The following is a 23,303-nucleotide window of genomic DNA, read 5'->3' as shown; positions in this document are numbered from 1 at the left end:
CAAGCAAAACTTATTATCCAGCATAAACAGAACAGATGACTGGGGATACAAGCATTATATAGCCAACCCAGGACACATAATAATCTTGATTACTTGTTTCTGTAGGTCTTCTGTCCTCCTCAGATTTCAGTTAAAATGTACCTTTGAGATTCTATACGAATTTTTTGGTGGATGGCCTTCTTTTTTCTCCAGTATACAGTCTTCAATTTTTATGTACTAGAAATTCTTTACCTACGGTACCTGCACTTATTTTGCAAGTACTTTCATGGTATAGAAGTAACTTGATGAAGGAGACTTCATCAGAGGTGAAGTTGCTATTGTAAGGTTTTCTGTGGTTTCAGAGTTAAAATCAGAAGTCAGACCTCAAGAAGAGCAACCATAGTTTGGAAAGGATTTACAGAAACTGTTTTAAAAGTTTCTTCTAGCTGTTCCTTTCTCCAGTTTCATAATATCAGAGGAAAACCCCTTGTTCTTGCTGCAAAAAAAAGGAAATATTCCATGTGCCCTCATTAATCTGCTTCTAATTTTATAGAGAAATAATAATCCTAAATTTGGATGGATGACTCACCATGGCTTCACTGTATTTTGAAGAAAATTCAACGCTGTGTTGTGGCTGATGCTTAGAAGAAGAAAACTGTTCTTGTTTCAGATCTTAAAGTGGAGCACTGAATGTTGCTAGTGTCAGTATATAAATGTAGTACCTTCTTGAAAGTATGAGTGATTATGTGTAATATATAATTACTAATCTAGGCTATGGGAGAAAATATAGTGCTTTCAGAGTTCTGTTTGAGAGCAAAAGGAGAATAAATACTGAAGAGGGTGAGAAGTTCAAGCAAAAAAAGAATTTGGGTAGCTTTAAAAAGGAAAGTGACAGTAGGTGTTAGGGAATGTAAGGCATGCCAGAGATACTCAGAAAAGAAGGAAAGGAGGCCTGTTGCTATGGTGATGCCAAAGTCAATTGATAGTAGCTCTGTGCTGGCCTTGTGCTGTTGTTACAAGGCATTATCTCTGGTTTGCATGGCCAGGTTTTGGTACTGGGGGGCTGCAGGGGCAGCTTCTGTGAGAAGCTGCTGGAAGCTTTCCCCACGTCCTATAGAGCCACTGCCAGCTGGCTCCAGGGTGGGTGTGCTGCTGGCCCAGGCTGAGCCCCTGACTGTGGCAGTGCCTTTGGGATAACAGATTTAAGAAGGGAGGGGAAAAACCTGCACAGCTGCAGCTGGAGAGAGGAGTGAGAATAAGTGAGAGGAACAGCAAACACCAAGGTCGGTGGAGAAGGGGTGTGGGGGAGATGCTCCAAATGCTGGAGCTGACATTCCCCTGCAGCCCCTGGTGTTGGCCATGGTGAGGCAGCTGTGCCCCTGCAGCCCAGGGAGGTTCAGTGGGACCACAGAGATCCACCTGCAGCCCATGGGGGGCACCCACACCACCCACACGGGTGGATGTGCCTGAATAAGACTGGGACCATGTGGGAAGCTCACTCTGGAACAGGTTTGACAGGACTTAGGACACTGTGGGACACCCACAGCTGTTCCCTAAGGACTGCATCCCATGGAAAAGACCCACACTGGAGCAGTTAATGAAATAGTGCAGCCTGTGGGAAGGATTCATGTTGGAGAAGTCCATGGAGGACTGTCTCCTGTGGGAGCAGGAAGGAGTGTGAGGAGCCCTCCCTCTGAGGAGAAAGGAGTGGCAGAGACATGTGATGAACTGACCATGATCCCCATTCCCCATCCCCAGTTCCTCTGGGGGGAGGAGATGGAGAAATTTGGAAGTGAAGTTCAAGCCCAGGGAGAAGGGGCCAGGACAAATGGGTTTTACGGTTTGGTTTTATTTTTCATTATACTACTCTGCTTTGATTAGTAATAAATGAAACTGATATCCCCCTTTTTTATCTGCTTTGCCCATGAGGGCAACTGGAGATTGTTCTCTCCCTGTCCTTACCTCAGCCCATGAGCCTTTTGCTTTATTCTCTGTCCCATAACCAGTGAGGAAGGGAGTGACAGAGTGCTACCTAGCATCCAAGCCCCCACAGACATAAAGTCAGTATATGTAGTTGTTAGCTCTAAAATGAAATACATATTGAGAAATTCATTACAGCTGTCTTAGCAAAAGGATTTATTTGCATCTTCTTGTCAGGCAATATATGTAGGTTTTATGTAAGAAAGCTTAAAAAAATTCCAAAAAGAATTAAGGGAAGGTGATAGTAAGATTTGCTACCATAGCAATTAAATTTGTTTGAGTACAACATATGAATCTGTTCAGATACTTCATATGAATGATGGAAACTTTGAAAATAAAAACCCAAAACCATCAATGAAGTTGAGTAATATTTCTGAGGCAAGGGGGAACCATAGAGAATTAAAAATAACTTTGAATATAGGGATCAGATAAAAAGATGGCATAATTCTAATAGATTGCTATTACTTATACAGATACAGTTGTGTGTTTGTGTGTGTTTCTTAACTGTATTTCCATACTTCATTTGTTTTAAAATGTAGAATTACTGAGTTTAGCGGATCAATGGCTTTTGTATTGTAAATTCAGACATGTAGCCTCAGGCACCTGATGATGAAAGTTTCAAGAGCAAAGACTAATTGAACTAGAAAAACAATTAAAATGATAAATGATGATTTTAAAAGACTATGTATAATAAAGCCTCGATCTTGGCTTTATTATCGAGCGGTGCAGGACAGTCCGGGAGCCCAATCCCTCAGAGAGACAGAGTGCCTGAAAGCCCAGTTAGCTCGTGGCCATCGCTGGGGGCTACCCTTTAGCAAGCTTGGTGATTGTCAGCTCTTTAGAGATTGCAAGCTCTCTTAGGATCTCAGCTCTTTGCTTGCTAGGTAGCAACAGACGTGAGAGAGGAGAAGGAGGTCCTGGCAGTTCTACAGCGATGGTTTATTGGGAAGTCTCTGAAGGGTCTCAGCGACAACTCTTCTTCTGTCAAATGAGCTTTTATAGGGTAAGGGGGATCTAAACTTGTCCAATAGTGGGGGTTAGGGAAAAGTGACTTATGGGTTTACAGAGATAAGCTTTGGGGTGGGGGATCAGAGACAGGAACTTATTTTGCTGTCTCATCATGACTCAGCAGTTCCTACTGTTAAGCCTCAATCCTCCATGGAGCTTTCCCAAGCTCCATGAGGTTTGCTACAACTATAAGTATTATAACATGTAGTAGTGTAATTGTGTTATACTGTTGTGCAACTGTGTAATTAAAATTATATTCTTAAATATTTATGTGAGTTATTTTCTACTTCTAATTTCTAGTTTTCAGCTGGAGAATTTGGTACCTAACATTCTAGAGAATTTCTCTTTTGGGAAATTATATCTTATTTCGAGTTGTTAACTCTTTCAATCCTTGAGATAATAGAAACGGGAAGACACAACTCATGTTGACATCTGTGTGAGGTGTTGTGGATGTTTGGGGGTTTTTCCCATTGTTTTTCTTTTTCTCTTCTTTTCTTCACTGTGTTTGAAAAGGGTCAAGGGGTTTGCTTGCTTCCTTTACCTTGTTCTTTCCCAACCAGGCACTTCCAGTGGACTAGGAAGTAGTGATACAGTTGACTTCATGTGTTTAAGTTACTATTAAAATGAAGTGTGAGTTTTGAATATTCAGGAAATTTCATGTAGCTTTGAAACACATTTTATCCGCAAAATATAAATATAAAATTTTGATCAAGTTTAGGATGACTCACTATAAGACACATCTCAGTAATGTTCTTATTCTGGAGCTGCTAAGACCTGGAGCCTTGAAGGGACAGGAAAAACATGTAAAAGTTTTGGCAGAAAAACAAGTATTTCAGTACTGTAAGAGACTCTATCAAGATGAGTTACAGTTCTTGGAATATTTGTGGTGTCTGCAAGAAAGTAAGCACTATCGGGATGTTGTCTCTCAGTACTGAGATAGATTATATTTTTAAATTACGCTTTCTTTCTAAAATACGTGTTCTGGCTCTCTTGAAGTATTTTTAGCAAGACTTTGTTGATGAGTTGATGAGTTGATTCCTGAAGAAAGGTACCTAAATTTAGCTGAAGCTCTGTGTTAAAAATAGTGGATGAAGAAGGAACCCTAATCCAGGGTCTTATCTAAAAATAGTATGGTATGTGTAACTGGGGGTAGGAAAAATGCACATTTACCTACAGCAGGAGTCCAGAGAGGGGGTGGATGCAGTGAACTATAGATATAATAATCACTAAAAGACTTAAGTGAGTCCTAAGGACTAAAATTTTAATCCCTCAGAGGATTTAGATGAAGTTATGTCCTGCAATACATTTACCACTTCTCTAAAAATTTGAATCCATCCTTACAGATGAGAATTCAGAGTCAGGTGTCCTGGCTATGTGCCATTATTTTTACATGAAGTTTTATTCTGTCGGATAAAGTAAATGAATATTGTTGCTATTTATGTGCTCCTTGATCTGAGAGATATCTATATTATTATGCTAGAGGTCTTGTGAAAGTTTGGTACATACCATAGAGGTGAAACTAACTAACAAAGTGTAAAACAACTTGATAATCATAAAAACTAAACCACCAGTGTGTTTTGTGCAGCAATTTCATTTGAATAACTACGAAGTAGATTTGTGGTTTGCTTTGTTGTGTGTTTTAAGGCTGGTACTGTAAGGAAAAGCTGAACTAACTGCTTCTCTTTAGTGTATTTGGGAAAAAGATGCTGCAAACAGTGGAAAGAAATGATTTGGTCCAGTCTCTTTCTTAGCACACTGTGTTGTATATCTTGTGTTAAACAGTCTTGTAATATGTACCAAGGTTTTCTTTATGAATATAGTAGCTTGATGTTGTTGTTAGCTTTTCTTTTACCAGCTGAATCTAGTAAGTTGTTATAGTCATTTTAAACAGTCTTCATTACTACTTTGCTTCTTTTTTCTTGAACAAAACTGTGCAAAAATTCTATACAATATATCAGATGCATAAGCATTAGTGGAGAAAAACCTACTTGACTGTTCAAGAAAATGAAACAGTGCAAAAAAATGAAGAATAAATTCTATTTCAATTGAAACTAGACAGCAGTCAGGCTTACTAAAGAAAATATTTAGAGGTATCTGCACAAATAAAGATGATCAACAAAATCGAGATAATATTTTCTAAGGAAAGGAAATATATTATATGTAACACTATTTGATATTTGGAATCATTTAAATTTGGAATTATGGATTTTTTAAAATTCCATAATTGGAATTTTAAAATTAAAATGTATTCTCTTCCATGTACACACTCTTGAGTAAATAATCCAGAGATATTTTTGAAGAACAACTAAATGTTAGTGGTGTTTCAAAACTACAGATAATTTCTTCATCAAAAAGAATGGGACAAGTCCCATTAATTTAAGTTACTTCTTTTTTTCTTTTTTTTTTTACCTTAATACATTTTTGGTTTTTTATTTTACAGGATACAAAATTATGGATAATAATGGAATATCTGGGTGGAGGCTCTGCCCTTGATCTAGTAAGTAAATTATGCATGGTTTTTTGTTACTTTATTCCACATAATTATATTCCTATCTTATAATTCTGGAAACTATAATAGATCACTTGGCTGTGGCAATGTTCACTTTCAGGAAAGGATAAAAGTATTTGTCAATGCCTGAAAAATGTTATTTTCCATGAGGCATGACTGATTATTTGTGTAAATAGAAGGGAACTAAGCAACATAATATTGGAAGCAGGATATAAACATCTTAGAATGGTAATCTTCAGTCAGCCAGAGAGCACTAGTGCCTGAAAATAGTTTTTTGTATCTCTTAATTCTGCCACTACAACTCTTATACAAGTTTATACATTTTAATGTATCTTCTTCACCACCCCCTCCCCCAAACAAATAAAAGGTTCCTTGTTTGAGGTCTTTCTGAAGCCTAAACAGACAGAAGTACAATTTAGGCTGGTATTAAAAATAATATTTCAAAGAAATAGAAGAAGCTCTGGACTCCATGGAGGGTATAGGGGCCTTGCAGGTAGCCCTGGATGGACCAAAGTGCTGTGCAGTCATCAAGGGTATGAAATTTAACAGGAGCAAGGGCCTCATTCTGCACCTGGGATGGAGTTGCCAGGTTTGAATTGGAATTCAAAGGGGTCAGTGCAGATCATGTTTTCTGTAACTGGATGCTGACATTCACTTCAGCTATTAAAAAGCACCCAAGCCCCCTCCCAAATGACACACCTCCTTATGTTCACTGTGGATTTAAAAAACACTGTTAGAGAAATAATAATGCATGTTTTAAGTATGTGAAAATTGTTATCCAAACTGAGGCAGAATGTCTTTGTAGCAGAGTTTGCAGTTGTCAGATAGGATAACTGATAAATGCTTGAGGAAATAGCGAAAGGAACAAGGTCACAGTAAAGGGATTCTGCTGGTGACATCCAGAGCACAGGAGTGGGTATTAAATGTGGGCTTCCTGCAGTTGTGTATTTTTGAATCCATTTATATCTTTAGCTTCCACATCTGTTAGGAGTTCTGTGGTTGTGTAAAAATTTATTAAGTTCTCCATAAAGATGTGATAAAAAATGTGTATTTATTGTTGTGATCACTTTTTTCTTCTGGACAGAAGAGCAACTAGAAATTAGGTTTGCTTTTATAAATTAGCTATTACTTTCTTTGTATAGGTATAAAAGAGCAGAATGAAAACACATGTTACCATATTTTCTTCTTCTTTTAAAATCTCACAAATTTCACTTGTGTGATGATTATGTGTTTATTCTCTAAGTTTGTTGCATAGAAATAGAAAGTACTTGTTCACATCTTAAAATGTTATTGAAGAAATTTCACCCCAGAAATGAAATTGTCCTCTAAGTGTCTATTAAGCACCTTTTGTGTGCTTCATTAATTTTCAGTTTTTGTTCTGGTGTATGTTCTCCTAGTTCTAACGTGCACATCATGGTTCTCAACTAGAACCTGGCATGCTTTGCCACATTTTCATAGTCGAGGCAAGGATTACTGAGATCCTTGAATTTTATGTTCAGAGTGCAGACATGTCATTCTAGCTTGGTGTTTTCTGTACTTGAATATGCACTGGATGATTTCAAAATCCTGCCTCACAAGAAAAAGTACATGTAATGCAACTGCATATACATTTTTGGTCAAACTTTGAGTATAGTTCAAGTTTGTGACCAAGCTACAAGTGCCAGTCTTCTCAGATTTACTCTGTTTTCAGTAATTCCTCCTCACTAAGGTGAGCTGAAGCTGACATAGGAGGTTTTCCCCCATTAGATGTGCTGTGTCATGTTACCAAGTCTCAAACTGGTGCTTACAGCCTGGCTGGAGCAAAGCTTTGAGAATGTCTTAGTGGGTTTCAGTGGTAATATTGTGTGTATTATCAGAGCTAAGGAAAAGCAAATAAGATTATAACTAAAGCTGCAAAGATAAAGCAAATGCATTGTTACATGAAATATTACCTCTGTTGCTATGCATGAGGATTTCTGAGGGATGTACTATTTTTAATTTTTATCTGAAAATCCTTATCTGAAATGCTTTCCTTCTCAGAGAATGAAGCTTTAGAGGTACAACGTTTTGATTGTGATTCAGTGAGTGCTATTGTGGAGTACACTAGAATAGTGGAATATTTCCAATATTAATTGTTGGACACAAAGTTTCAGTGTCTCCCTGGAGATGCCCTTATTGTTTAAGGACAGGGTTTAAGATGCCCTTATTGTCTCTCTGGGTAGTGACCTTTCCTCTGTTATTCTCAATTTTAGAATTCATATCACATGTAAAGAACTTTGGGATCATATAACGTTACCAATTCTTCTCATAAGAAAAATTACTTGGAATCTTTTAACAATTAGCAGATTTATATTTCCAGTATTACTTGAAAAAAGTTAATGCTTTAAAGGTAATGTTCTTTCAGCCTGTCAGTTTGAATTGAGTTTTAGAGAATTTATCAAAGTCCAGTGCATTATGTAGTCACAGACTGATGGATGTAGTACCTTGAATGTCTTAGCTTCTTGCTCAGGCTTTGAGATCTGGGTCCACATAGGGTCTGTGGAGTTGCACATCTAAGTTCAGAGTAATGTTAACAATCAGATGCTTTTCAAAGGTTAGTATATCTGACCACCATACCTGACCACAAAGCAGAAACTCAAGGCTCTGTCTTTATGGCACCTCTAACAAATTTTACGTAATATTTAAAATAAATTATTTCTTTGCCTGTTGTTCATTAAGCCATTTAGTTTAGAACTATGTGTTTTAAAAAAGAGTATTTTGTTTTGTCTCACATTATGAAGTTAGAAAATTGGAAGTTTTGAGGGCTGACAGAAGGAGTAATTTCTTTTTGTAGTCACAGTGTTATTTCTGTTTGTCCTTTTTTTATACATATTTAAACATTTCTTGCATCTCCTAGTTAGAGCCTGGCTCACTTGATGAAACTCAGATTGCTACAATATTGAGGGAGATACTCAAAGGACTCGATTACTTGCATTCGGAGAAGAAAATCCACAGAGATATTAAAGGTAAATTGTTTTATTGTGATGAATATCAGAAGAACTCATGCAAACCTGTATGAGCACCCTTACATTGTCAAATGGTGTCAAATATCTTAATTTCTGGTATTTCTTCTTCTTTATTGCAGCTGCTAATGTATTGCTGTCAGAACAAGGGGAAGTAAAACTGGCAGATTTTGGAGTAGCTGGGCAGCTAACAGATACACAGATAAAGAGAAATACCTTTGTGGGAACACCATTTTGGATGGCACCTGAAGTAATAAAGCAATCAGCATATGATTCAAAGGTGAGGTACTTCAAGGCATTACTAAAGTCCCTTCCTTTTTCTAAATCGAATTATATAGGTTGGTCTTGAGAATGCAGCTTATAACTTTGGCTGTGTCTACATGAGGATGTGTTCAGGTGACACCTAGCAGCTAAAAGCTGTTGGTGAGGAAAGATTTCCTAATTTGTATCTAAGGTTTAAGTTTTCTAGTTTATTAAGACAATCCAGATGGCAAGAAATGATACAGTATTCACGAGTGCATCTCATCACCTTTTTTCCCACTCTATTGATGAGTATTTTTGGCTGTTTTAAAAGTAGAAGAGTGCAGATATTTAGAAAAAGTGGAAGAGTGCAAATATATTCAAACTGTCGATATTCTTCCTCCTGCTTTTAGAAAAAAATAGCCAGCAACACAGTTGAAGAATATGGATTTGGTTGGATGTGAAAGTGTTGTTTGAAAGGGCTGTTACTCATCTCTGGCAAAATGTGCTGCTCTGACCGTGTTCTTTCAGATTTGCCATTTGGGAGGTGTTAATATTAAATACCAGTTTATCTATATGCAGGATTTTGATCTAGGAGAGTGGCACATCAGCATACTGAAATCTCAAGACAAGCACAATATAGCAATTGTAATACATAGCTGGGTCACAATAGAAATGTGAATCCATTACTATTCTCTGTATTCTCATCAGTATGGCACTGTGTGTCCCTGCTTGCCAGAAAGGAATATGCCCATTAGAGCCAGTTCAAGCCTATTGCTTTTTTCAAAGTTCTTTGTGTTGTTTACTTGTTTTTTATGCTTCTGTTTGTTTGAGGTACATCTACAGCTCTTGGCTGCCCCTGCCTTCTCCCTCCCCCACATGGCCGGGCTAGCTCAGCAGGACACCCATGTATCAGGAAAGGCTCTTTGCCCAGCCCACTGCTGCAGCTGTAGGTCTGAAACAAAGGTCACCCTCAAGCCCAATTTGTGTTAAGATCAGCTTTCTTTATTATAATAACCAGTATTTCCTTATGTTCTTCCCTGAGCTCATCTTCCTTGCTCATGTCCTCTGATTTCCCTGTAGGGATTTGTTGATTGGCTGTATCTCCATGCAATGGGACAGGTTGGGATGTTTCTTTCCATTTGCCAAGGCTGATTCTGGTCTAGGCTGTACTATTGCTTAATTCCCTATTTGATATCTTTCTGTAAAGAGGCTATAACAAGCAAAACACTGTAGAGCCTGTAGAAGCTTAAATAACCCCCAAATCCCAATTTAAAGTTGAGTAAACATTTTTTGAATGGTGGTTGTTGTTTTTTCCCTTTGTGTGTTTTTGTGGGAGATTTTTAGTTAGTTTATTTGTTTTGGTTTTGGTTGGTTGGGGTTGGGTTTTTTGTTTTTTTGAGGTTTGGCTCCTGGGAGTGACCATCACTCAGACAAAGTATGATTCAGCTCTTACGTTTTTCATTCTGGCTGTTTCAGTCTGCAGTGTCATATAGACATAAGTGTGTTGGATACTTGATGAGGATTCCCTATAAAAGCTTGAAAGGGCTCTAGGTTTTGGCAGTGCTTCTGCTTCCTGTTTTGATTCCTGTCTTATCTGAAAACATGTTTTCTTAGCATGCTTCATTTTTCATAGATCTAGTTCTCTGTTCTTTCTACTATAAAACTTGTACTGTAAAAAATAGATATTTGATTTGAAAGTGTCTTTCTTTTGCACATAGCCTGTTTCTTTGACTTACAAGAACTTCAAAGCCAGACTGAATTTTACTCATTAGATTAGAAGAGGAAAGGCTTATGGCAGTATTGCAGTAAATAGTAGTTACCAGTGAGTTGGTGACTGTCATCTGAACTTGGAAGAAGAATTTCTGTTCAAGATTTGAAACTTTAAAAATTACAGCATGTGAATGGAGTGTCACCACATCTGGAGGAGAACTATTTGTCCTTGTTCTGGGGTTCACTGTCACAGTCAAGTCCATCCTAGAAATGCCTAATTGGGTACATGTGCAATTGGTACTTCCTTTCTTATCTGTGAAAGGGGAGGATATGGTTCCAGAGGATTATGGGGTTAGTTATTTTTGATGATGGGTTTCCAAAACCCATCTGGGACTTCAAAGAGTCTAGTGCACATGACTATACCAGCCATGGTTTGTTGCACTTTTTTGTTCATTTTTGTGGAGGAAGGTCACTAGCAGTAGAGTTATAAGTACGGAAAAAAGGTTATAAGTAAGGAAAAAAGTTATAAGTAAGGAAAAAAGGAAGTATTTATACATATATGTCTGTGCAGGTGGAAGTCTGTGCACTCAAACACATTTAAATTTGATGTTTATACTTCATATACACACTCTCCACCTGTGACTGAAAGTCTGGCAGAGGAAACATATCCATTTATGTGGCTTTAACACTTTACTCTTGACAAACTGAAATTCTGAATAAAGTGGAAATAATAATAATCAGTTGTTAACATGAAGACTCATCTTCACAGGTGACATTTTTCTTTTGTAACCAAGAAAAGCTTTCCTGCTAGAGGGAAGTTACTCATAATTAGGCTTGAGGAGAGCTTAGCTGATAATGCTCTTATTAAGATAAATGAAACTCAGGGCTCATGTGCTTATGTAATTCTTTGTGCTCAGGAACTGTTCTGTAACATGGGCTAACAAAATGGCATTTCATAAATTCAATGGTATGCTAATTGACTCTGATTTTTTTTTTCATTCTTACTTGCAAAATTAAGTAACTAAACTCTTAACAGTAGGATGCTGTCTGAACAAGGAAGGAGGAGCTTGTTTTGGGCCAGGCACTGTGGCTGTGATAGTGGAATGGATGTGTACAAGTCTGTCAAAGATAACCATGAGAATCCACAGGGATGACACAGGTGGGGTTCAGGGGTACTTTGTAAAGACAGCAGTGATGAATGAAATCTCTGCTCTGTCCAGCACCTGGAAATAGATGTGTTTACAGCATATCAAAATTCCAACTGCTCTGTTTGGGAGTAAAACCAGACAGCTTATGTCAGATCTTTCCTGTTTTCCTGAGAATAAGACTTTGTTCTGCTTTCGCTTAAAAAGAAACAGGAAAAAACCAAACATAAATATTTTAATTGGTATCTTGTCCTTGGAACAGACATTTCTGTGAAAATTTTTTTCTTTTACCTTTCTGACAGGCTTATTATCCATTCTCTTGACTTTTGGGTCTGTGATTTCAGCAAAACATGAGAGAATTACAATGCATTGCTTCACATTACTTCAGGTAGATTTGCAATAAGATTTGTATCAAGGGAGACAGCATTCCCTAGAAAGAGTAGCACATTTTGATGGTGAAAACTTTTAGAGGCTACTTGGACCAAAAAGCTGAATATTACTGTTCAAGAATGCATTTCTCTAGTCTGTGAAAAGGAATGATTAATAAAACCAGTGTTAAACTCCAGGGAAGTTATATTCTAGTGTATTAAATTTCTGATGGTTGTACTAGCTAATTTATGTTGAGGAAAAATCTTGTGCAAGTTAAAATACTTTATGTAAATATTTTAGTCTTACCCCATATTTACAGAGTGTACTTGAATATGGTAGATAAAATGCTAGTTTATAACAACTCTGACATTGCTTTTGATGTAGTAGTATTGATTTCAAAAAAATTAAACTCTATTTAGTAAAACTGTTTTGTACTGAAGAGTGGAGACAACCAAGAAACTCTGTTTACTTGGGCTATGAGGCTAATCACATAAAACAATGGTAACAAAAGCAATTTACACATGAAGTTATTTACAGTAAAGCTTTAAAATCTACCTTTACAAGTGTGATGGTTGTGACTGGGGTAAAATTAATTTTCTTCACGGTATCTGGTATGTGGCTGTGTTTTGGGTGTGTGCTGCAAGTGTTGATAACTCAGGGATGTTTTCCTGATTGCTGAGCAGCCCCTGCACAGAGTCAAAGCCTCTCCTGCTTTTCACCCACCAGGCTGGGGGTGCACAGTGAGCTGGGAGGGGACTCAGCCGGGACAGTTGATCCCAGCTGACCAGAGGGATATTCCACACCATATGGCCTCATGCTCAGCAATAAAACCAGGGGCTGCTCAGGGACTGGCTGAGCATCTTCCTCTTGGAGGAGAACAGCTGTTTCCACTTATATCACTTGCCTTTCTTGGGTGTTAGTTCTCTCTATTTTCTTTTCCATTATAATTTATTATTATTGTTATTTTATTTCAATTATTAAACTGTTCATAACCCACAAGTTTTCTCCCGTTACCCTTCAAATTCTCTTCCTCCCCCATTCCACCAGGGGACGGTGTGAGCAAGCAGATGTGTGTTGCTGGTTAAACTAGAGCAGCAAGCCAACACTTTCTTCTCTTTCTCCAACCTAATCTTAAAAGCATTCTTTCTTACAGGCAGATATCTGGTCATTAGGCATAACAGCCATAGAACTTGCAAAAGGAGAGCCACCTCATTCAGAATTACATCCAATGAAAGTTTTGTTCCTCATTCCTAAGAACAATCCACCAACGCTGGAAGGAAACTTCAGTAAATCCCTCAAAGAATTTGTCGAGGCCTGCTTAAACAAGGACCCGAGCTTTGTGAGTTTCATGTTTGTCAGTGTGTAGTAGAGAACTTGACTGCTTTACATGGATTGCATGAGTAAGTGTCATTCACCTTCTCTAATATGGTTTGACATAAGTGACAGGTATATTTTTAGATACTGTATATATTTAAAATCTCATTTGTATCAAGACTAAACTCTGGATTTCTTTGTTTTTGTAGTGAGTCACTCAATACTTAAACATGGTAAAAAAAACCCCACTCTTTTTTCCTTTTAAGAGACCTACTGCAAAAGAGCTTTTAAAACACAAGTTCATTTTACGAAACTCCAAGAAAACATCTTACTTGGCTGACCTCATTGACAGGCATAAGAGATGGAAGTCTGAGCAAAGTCATGACGACTCCAGTTCTGATGACTCGGATACGTAAGTTTGAGGAGTCTATAAAATATCCTCCTTTAGGAGCCAAGGAGTTATTTTTAGCACATGTATTGCTGTATTCAGTTATTTGCAGATTTTCAGCTTAGTGGCCTTGCTAAATGAATGCAATCTCAATTTTAGTATTGGCAGGGATTTCATGCAAGTAACAGTCACTGAGGAAAATCTCTCCTGGCCCATATTCTATGCTACCTTCTCTTTTATGTAGGGTCCAGGGTTCTTCCTAGACATGAGCCCAGCTGTTCTGCAGGCAGAAGGTCTTAAACTGCACAGCCAAGTAACACTGTGCAAATGAGATTCAGGTGAAGAGATTGCCACAGCTTATTCACAAATGGATTAAATACCTCATAGTAAAGAAAACACAACTATTCGCTGCAATTCCAGGCTGCATGCTAATGGCAAGCATCAGGTTATTTCTTGGGTGACATTACAGCTGTTTATTTCTTTACAGTATTAATGGCTTCATGCCTTCCATTGACCACAGTTCCAGTGTCTTAGCTAATTTTCTAGGCAAGAAAAGTGAATTTAGTTTTCTAGTTTTATCCCCTTTCCCTAATGAGTTGAGGTACTCTGCTAAACCCAGTTTTCAGATAGCAATAAAACACTTCATGTAACTTTTTAATATGACTTGGGAAAATGTTTTCAATCTGTAATGCTTCACTTCCTTAAATCTGGGAAGTATCTTGGTTTAAATTTTTAATTTACCCAAAAAAAAAGTTACCTTAATTTTCATACTTGTCTTTATATATAGTGGCCTGCACAATAGAATCCTGATCTTGGTCTTTACTGAGTTTTTATATTTAGTGTGTACATTTAATGAACATCAGCAGTAAGGTATAGGTAATAAAAATTGATTTATTTTTTTCCTTTCCCTTGAAGTGAAGCAGATGGTCAGGCTTCAGGTGGGAGTGACACAGAAGAGTGGATCTTTACAATAAGAGAAAAAGACCCCAAGAATCTAGAGAATGGAGCAGCCCAGCCTTTGGAGTTGCAAAGAAATAAGGTGCTCAAAATATTGACTTCATAGTACAAGGAGATAATTCTGCTTTAATAATTTAGTGGGGTGATTTTATTTTATGCCTTTAAAAGCATTTATATTGTGAAACTTCCAGTACTTTTGCTAAAAATGTGTTTTCTGCAGTTGCCTTTCACAAAACTTTCTGAGTAAGCCTTGAATTTTGGGCATTCTCTTAATATGTCCTTTTTTGTAGATGACAAAATACATACCAAAATATTTCTCTAGTTTGGAATAAAACCACTGGAGGAAGACCAGGCAATATTGTATTTTCAAAATCTCATTCTGTATAGTAAACTAAAACCAGTACATTGCAAATCTAGGCTGGAGTTTTGGAGAAGGCATTTTGGTCTTTTAAGGAAAAAGAATACAATGTAACAAAGAACAAAATGTGCCTGTGTCCAAAAAAAAAAACCCCACCAAAAAAACCCCACCAAACCCAAGCAACCCAGAATAAGGGATGTCTAGGAACTGCTCCATTGTATTTTCTGCAAGCTGTGTGGCCAGAGCAGGTTGATGCTGTGCTGGCTCTGAAAATTAAGGAGAAATATAAGAAAAATATTGTATCATCCAGGATGAACCTAGTAAATATCAGCATGTCTATGACTTGGTTAATGCTCAGTAGCATTGTGGGAGTTCAGTGGTTTTGGTTTGTGGTTTGTTTTTTTTTTCTCCCTTCTAATTTTGAGCTTGCGTGTATTTGAGGTGCTGCAGTCTCAAATTTTAATTCAGCCTCTATTTTCCACAGTGCTTTGGAATAATATGTTGTAGAACATTTTCCATGTATGGAAACAGAGCTTTCATAAAGTGTAGCATGTTGGAACTGCATTTTGTCTTTATTAGCATACAATGAGGATTCTTTTTTTCAAAAATAAAATTGGTCAGATTTTTTTTTTCTTTAAAGGAAAAGGATATCCCAAAGAGGCCTCTATCCCAATGCCTGTCTACAATTATATCCCCTTTATTTGCAGAGGTAAGTTATTGCTTTAAAACTTAACAATTCCAAGGTTTATCTGAAAAAAAATTGAAAAATATAATGAATGATACCTAAGTTTGCTACTACCCATTTTGAACTTGCTGTGTTAAGTTTTAGCTGTGCCTTTAGTATGTCTGCTTCTGAGATCTGTTCCTAACAATACTTGATATGCATGGTAGTAACATCAGCCATGCTGGCCTAAAGCAATGAACATGACAAGAAAAAGGTGTGTCAATGTTTGGATTGCAGCATTCTATTTTTGACACTACTTTATGTATTTATCTTATTACAAATTTCAAGCTCAAGATCTGTTCCAAGATACAGTTGTAGAACAGATCATAAAGAATTTAACTTTTGAATTTCAGGGTTGAAAACTGTATTTTGTTCCCATTCTGAGTTTTATATTTTTTATACTCTCTCCCCAAATACTTAAAAACAACTTTGAAAAAGAATATATGAAGGATAAGAGAAGAATTTATGAAGATATGATTATTTTTAAAAGTTGATAAAATTACTGCAGTGTATATGTATAAACTATAGGTGTGCAAGTATGGATACTAAAGTATAGGAAGCACATCTTGAAACCAAACAGCTGTGGGTAAATACTGCTTTTTTTCCCTTGGGATACTTTGTTGTCATTTTTGGCTGTGAGCATGCTGAAAAGGATGTGTGAAGATTGAAGACATGTGAAGATGAATGACATCCTGATAAGTACTGTAAAGACAAACTTCTGCTTGAAAAAAGTCTTCAGTGTGTGAGGGTCTATGATGAAAGTCAAATGCTGACATTGTGAACACTGATGGTCACTTCCTAACAAGCTTCTGCATTATATTGTGTATAGAAATATTTATTAGTATCTCATTAATATATTTCTTCCTGGTTTCCTTTCAGTTGAAAGAGAAGAGTGAGGTTTGTGGTGGTAACACAGATTCCATAGAAGAACTGAGGAAGGCAGTTTATTTAGCTGAAGAGGCTTGTCCAGGCATTGCAGATACCATGGTGTCACACCTTGTGCAGAGGCTTCAGAGGTAATGAAACTATTGCACTATGGCTTACAGAATTCTATAAATATTTGGCTTACATTGAATTGAAAGAATTAATTTTTGTTCCTAATGAAGAAGAAAACCACTTGTGCCTGCAGTTTGTGCAGTTGTGTTTGCTTACTGGAAAAACACCTAATCGTGTCAGCAGTTCTAATTTCTTGCTTCAGGTCATAGCACATATGCATGTTCATCCTGTTGGTGTGCATATTGTGTGTCAAATGAGACTGGACAGGCTTTTCCCTTTGCAGTTCATGTAAGGGACACACACTTCCTTGGTGTCTGGGTGTGTATTGCAGAGAACACTCTGTGTCACTCTTAGGTTCCTTTGCCCACATGGATAAATTGACTGTTCAGTTGGTCTGTGCTTCCCTCACTCACATGGTCAGTGGTTCCTTGTTCATTCATTAAAGACAGTCTGTATGGCCTTTGGGTGACACCTCCAAAACCAATATTTGGTCTTACTTCAAAAGGCCAAATTTCATGAGATTTTTCTAACTGCCTTCCTTAGGAATATATTAGGAACAAATAATCAATTTTCTGTTCCTTTAAATGCTGCACAAGAAAAGACAAGAAGTATAAATTTCAGAATTGCTGCTGGAAGAGGCTATAAATGTAACATTGACTCTAGGAGCCCGCAGCTGGTGTGAATCTCACAGCAGCCAGATTGGATTGCTTGGTACTAGAAAAAACTCATGTCAGTGATTAATCATGGACCACTACATGGAAAAAGATCACCCTAAGCAGGTGTCTTCCTTACACTGTCTCTAAGCACAGCTTGGTAAAGTTTAGGAATTCAGAGCTTTGAGGTTGAAGCACAGGATTTCCAGGCTGACCCTTTCTCCTTCGGTAAAAACCAATGCCAAGAAACTTGCAAGCAATCATGTTTGTTGCTTTATGGGCTGTTAAGAATGAAGCCCACTCAGCATCTCTAGTGCTGAAAGGTTACTTCTAATGCCAGATGTCCTGTCCTGTCTCATTTGGTCCTGGCAGACTTGAAAGAGCTGCTGGAGCTTCCATCTCAGTTGTTTCCATTAGGGGTTCCAAAATTGAATCCAGTCTTTCATCAGCTAATATTTCAGTGTCGTATTTTTATCAGTCTGGTACAGGATCTTCCTGGAACCGGAAACCTCAAAGACTTGATGCTGCAGTTGAGGCTGAAAATGGCCATGTGGAGACAGTGCCAAGACATGGGCATTTTTGGGGATGCTGGAAGTGATCTTACTTGTTCTGTCACGACAACAACATTCATAATTTTTGTCCTGCGAGAAAGAGCTCAGAACCCTTTATATACCTGTTTAGCATTGCTTTCCTTCTGTTCTGCTTCCTTGGACTGTTAGTGTTTTTGGAGCAGTTCTTAGAGCAGTGAAGGCAAGCACTCCATTCTCTTTCTAGCACAGAAAGAATTATTCATAGAGAATGTTTGTCAGTGGATCACATCTGGGTGAACTTTCTCTATTTTTCAGGGATTGTGTTCCAGCTAGTATGGGATAATGACTCCAGAAAGGGAGTGAAAGAATGAATAGCAAGAACTCCCACTAAAAATGAGCTTGAATCATTCCATAGCTTACTAGGTTTCACTTGGGGATAAACCTGTTTTTTGGAGCTGAAAAAGTAATTCCTTCTTGTTTGAGTGCTGCAAGAAGTATGCTCTGTTACATCATTAGGTCATTCAGTATAATACCCTCTCAATTTGATAGCTAATTACTGAAGTTAGGTTTTCAACAAGTTTCTGATTACATTTTCACTCCCCCTTATGATTGGTTAGAACTGGATTTTGTAAGCTTGTCTGAATGAATTAACTGGGACCCTCAGAATAGCTGCCCAGTAATGTGCATGAATCCAGTAACCTTCCCCCTCCAGTTTTGATTTTGGATGTTTGGTGAAGTTTACTGGAAAGCTAATGTGATTAAAAGGTGTGCTTATTTCTTTGGATGATTTAAGAATCTGCTTAGATCAAGAGACAGAGTTGTCCTGGCCCAGTAATATTTTGAAAATATTTGATGTAAGCTTGCAGAGTAGGAAAGTGGAGTCACTAAATGTTCTTCCATCATCAAGTGCTGCTCAGTAACACATTTGAGCACAGGTTGTTGCTGTTTGCTAGGAAAGCAGTGATACTCTTAACAGGGTTGTTCAGCTCCAAGGCTCTTCCTTTAAGGTGTGGTGGCAGTGGTGAGTGCCATTGTGTAAGGAAAAAGGCCAGAACTTCAACAGCATAAAATGGAATCCCTTCATTGCTGCTTCTTGTGAAATACCTTTCTAAAAGTTGCAAGAGTAACTATTTCTTTTCCTCTTCAGATATTCCCTAGCTGGAGGAAGTTCTTCATCCTACTGACATACTCTTCCTTCCTGGCTTTCCCAAGACAGCAGAGATCCCATGGTGTCTGCACTGAAGGCGTGCACCCTAATGCTGTTCTGCCTCTCAGTCTCTGGAAAGTCCTTGGGAGAAAGGACATTCTAAGAGTGAAAATGAAGTCTCTTGGATGGAGGCAATCTTTTTCAGCTCCTTAAAGCTATAATTTTTTAAAATGATAATTCACATATTCCAGGGAGGTGTCCTTTTGTAAAATCTGAAATGTATATTTAGGTTTGTGATAGAGAAATTGAAGATATTGAGAAACCTCAGGTATCTTGCTTTAAGAATTCCACTGAGAGATGGAGCATGGTTGTTGGAATTGTGTACAGATATGTATATAATGTCTTTTTTAAAAGAAAGCCTTTCAATGTGCATAAGGAATCACTGTGTACAAAATGGTTAAGTGCTTTTGTAGATAATGTTAGTGGGGTAAACATTTGACAGGCCATAACTGAGTATTGCCTTGCCTTTATTACATGTAAAGTTTGAATTATGTGGTAAGTGAATCTCGGTTAGATTTTTGTGTGTGAAGTATTTGCCATTGAAAGAGTTAATCCTGTATTATAGAACCTTCTATTTGTACCTCAGCATAGACACAATTTTATTCTGTTTCTCTAGCATTTCTTTCTTTTTACTTATATTCTGAGCATCACTTTCTGTTTATGGTACTACTTCTAGTTGTTTTAAATTTCATATACCTGGTCTCTCAAAGCTTTAAACTTAAATGATTTTTTTTCCTAGAGAATGAGTTCTTTCATACCTTCCGTTTCAAACTGTGCCAATGCAAATTCTGAAATAGTTCAGTTTTAGTAACAGATATTTGTGAAGCTTGTGAAATTCAGACACAGTTTTTTTTTCACCTGAACATGTTTAAATGCTCAGAGAAATCTTTATTCCCTTCATTTATTCTGAAATATCTCCTTAAGGTGTAAATTCTAAGACAGTGGCAAGTATTTCTTTATCATACCCATTTTTATCATTAAAACGAATGTCTTTAGGCATAAAAGAAAAATCATCCATGGATTCAGTATTTGGTCTCGCTGCCTGGATCTGTGCATCTCTTTACCAGAATGGATAGATGTTGAACAGAGAGACTGAGAAACAGCCCAGGTGCTGTGTGCTGGCTCCTGCTGCTTGCCTCTCCAGAGAAAAGTTACTTCTTGAAATTCTGAATTTTAAGATTTCCACTATTCCTGTGAGGGTTTCTAGATAGCTGACTTCAGGTGTCATAGATGTTGGAAACAGTAATACTAGTTCATTACTTGTATGCACAGTTGATTAGGTAGCTGCTATTTTTTTTCCCCCCACAGTATTACTCTGAGGTTCACCTTGGTTGGTTTCACCAAGAGTATATTCAGGTTCTTCTTATTCCAGTAGCTAAGAGAGCATTTTTGCCTTCTTTTAATGAGAAAATTAATGACTTTATGCTTTGCATGACCGTGAAGTAACTTATATATTTACTTTTTTAAAAAAAATATGGATGGAAGCTTTGGAACAGAAAGGCTCAACATTTAAAATACAGGCATATCTGCCTAGCTTGGTACAAGAAACCCAGGTACTCTAACCATTGTGGAAGCTGGTGAGGTCTCCTTCCAGGACTTCTATCACCATGGTAGCCCTTAGTCTATGCATATTAATAGCCTTAATTTATTAATTTAAGAATTTAACAGTAAGAGGACACTGTCTTGCTAACAGAGCTAGTAAACTTCTGCCCAGGTTGGAACAACAGTTGGAAGAAATGTGGGTGTGTGTTCATCTTGAGAGCATGCTTTCAGGCATTACTCATTTGCCAGCCTAATGAGGTAATGGGTTTCCTTTATGGCTAAGGAAATTTAAAATAAATTGAACAATGCTAAAGTTTGAGCAATGTTTTACAACTCCACTTAGATTAATAGTTTTAATTATGTTGTTTAGTGTGCTCTTAAGTGTTATGGATAGGCTCACTTTTGAGGGAACAAATTTAGCACTGCTTTTGTGAAATGGGCATCAGAATGCAGTGCAATGGAAATTTACCTGTTAATGCCTCAAAATGAAAACATTCAGCCTTCAATAGATCCCTGTGCTGTGACTGCACAAGGAATTCAACAGGTGTGTTTGCACTGGAAATGTAAATTGATCAGTGTAAGCTGTTCCCTAGTCATCTGTTAATGTAAGAACTGGAAATTAGTGAGCTTAATTGGAGATGCACAGAACTCTGAGACTTAGTGGGGAAGTTTAAACTTATGCTACTGACTTGATTGTCAAGAATTTATCAATCAGCAAGTTGAATTAAATTCTAAGCTACACTCTTTGAACACTCATTTGAAAAGTTCTATGTATGTGTTTTGAGTTGCATTTTAGTTGTGTTCCAGGACTGTATGTTGAGGAAGTACTTCTCTGAGTAGAAGAATTTGCTTGATGTGTCAGAGCTTAAGATGAATAAGACTTGTGGCGAGGGCAGGTGGCCAAAAGGCTTGGGCATTTAGAAGAAGACAAGACCTCATTTATGGTAGAGATGTGTATTTTTATATGTAATATACAGATTATTTAAATATAGACTATCTTAAACTGAGATTCACTGAAAAAAAGCGTGCTGTATCTTGAATGTAGAAGTACAATCATTTGCTATTAAAAAGTATTGATGCTTTAAAAATCAGGTCTATATTGGTAACAGAAGAGGAGCTTCATTTGAAAGAAGCACCACCTCAGTTTCTCAGAGGAAAATAAGTGTATTGATATTTTTGAGAGGTTTTTTCATGCTTAAAACATGTCTGTGTTACGATGTTGCACTGATGATTTTTCTGTGCAGGTAGTACTTCACTCAGTCTTGACTATACTAAATGACAAGCTATCCCTATTTATGCAAACCTTTAAATTAGTAGGACTGCTTATTTGTCAGGGATTTCATGATTAGGCAGTAAATAAACTGTTTAAAAACAATAAAATCAGTTATTTGAACTGAAGGCTTGCTTTTTTATAACTCTCAGATCTATTTTATTACCTTAATTTTCTCTGCAGTTGCACTTTGTAGTTGCTGACCAGTTCACTGAAGGATGATGTGCTAGGGCACAGAACACTTCTGGTGTATTAACAAAGCAGTGACTTCACTCTGCAGTGCCATGGTTCCTTTGCAGCTCCATCATTGTGTGTGAGCTTGTGGGAACAGATGAACTGATCTTTGTGGAATGCCCTAACTGGGGTGTTCTGCCCCTGCTGTGCAAGAGGGGCAGGTGGAGGGGGAAGGTGAGGCTGAGTGTGTTGGCACCTCACTGCAAAGCAGCTGGCTCAGTGTGAGTTCACATCCTCCTGTAGCCTGGCACCCCATCATCTGCCTTTTAATGTGCTTTTCATGTAGTTGGGCAATGTCTTCTTTAGGTCTCACTACTTTCTGTCATCTTCTGTATTACTTTTTAAACTGCGTGGTACCAGTTTGTAGGAATTTTACAGTAACCTGGCTTTGAAGGAAATGTGTTTTGCCTTTACAAATGTCACCATTGGAAGATTATCCAGAGTGCTGATAAGCACAGGTGTCGTGTAAAGATCAGGACAATTCCAAATCAGTTTTGTAGGCTGCTGGGGAGGAGCTGAAGGTATAGCACAAATGTCTTTCCTGTTTTTAGCCGTGTTGTGCAGATGTGCTGGGAACCGCATTGAGCACATGTCATGGAGAAATCGTATGCAAGGGTTTCCTGCCACCTCTAATGCATGATTACAGAGGACCATGAAAGTGTGTGTCTTGTTTTCTGTAATGTTGCTGCCTGTTTATAACCGTGTAGAGTAAAAGTAAAATTTAAATTTTACTTTTGTCACTCTACACCAACACAGTAAACCTCCTTGTACACTACGTGACCTAGAAATAAAGAAGGAAAAGTTTCATGAAATGTTGCCACGTGAGTGGTCAGTGAGATGAGATTCAGGGCCCCTTCCCTGGAGGAGATGCTCTGTGGGCTTCTAGAGCAGTTATTGCCCATGTGTCAGTAATGATATGCAGAAAGGTTATTAAACAGTGTTGGGTTTTTTGTGGCAATCAACTCAGATTTTGTAGCACTTGCAGATGGCAGTGATTTAAAACCCACCTTGTAGCCTCCATCCTGCCAGCCCAGTGAAACTGATTAAGTGCTCACAACAAACTACATGGATTGCACCTTTACCTGGTGACAAACTGTGACAGCTGCACTCCTGTAGTTGTACTTCATTACTATTTTCTGCTGCTAAAAACTGTATGTGTGGCACATTGCCCATTATTTTGTCCCCTACCAGGTTTCCTGTGCCCCA

General features: G+C 37.7%; 1 protein-coding gene across 3 annotated transcripts in view; it reads left to right on the top strand.

The window, feature by feature from the left end:
- STK24 (serine/threonine kinase 24) overlaps positions 1-21,986 on the top strand; it is a 52,515-nt gene extending 30,529 nt beyond the window's left edge. For all 3 annotated transcript variants that reach the window (XM_066545133.1, XM_066545135.1, XM_066545134.1), the window contains 9 exons: positions 5,408-5,464; positions 8,352-8,460; positions 8,580-8,737; positions 13,078-13,263; positions 13,505-13,650; positions 14,542-14,665; positions 15,582-15,650; positions 16,545-16,681; positions 18,992-21,986. In XM_066545133.1, the coding sequence (XP_066401230.1) occupies positions 5,408-5,464; positions 8,352-8,460; positions 8,580-8,737; positions 13,078-13,263; positions 13,505-13,650; positions 14,542-14,665; positions 15,582-15,650; positions 16,545-16,681; positions 18,992-19,028 (1,023 nt within the window). In that variant the 3' untranslated portion in view covers positions 19,029-21,986. The remainder of the gene's footprint in view (positions 1-5,407; positions 5,465-8,351; positions 8,461-8,579; positions 8,738-13,077; positions 13,264-13,504; positions 13,651-14,541; positions 14,666-15,581; positions 15,651-16,544; positions 16,682-18,991) is intronic.
- Positions 21,987-23,303: the final 1,317 nt, after the last annotated feature.

Source organism: Molothrus aeneus, chromosome 2 (assembly GCF_037042795.1).
Source record: "Molothrus aeneus isolate 106 chromosome 2, BPBGC_Maene_1.0, whole genome shotgun sequence".
Taxonomy (NCBI): domain Eukaryota; kingdom Metazoa; phylum Chordata; class Aves; order Passeriformes; family Icteridae; genus Molothrus; species Molothrus aeneus.
Note: the sequence above shows the minus strand (reverse complement) of the source record. Positions and strands in the feature narration are given on the sequence as shown.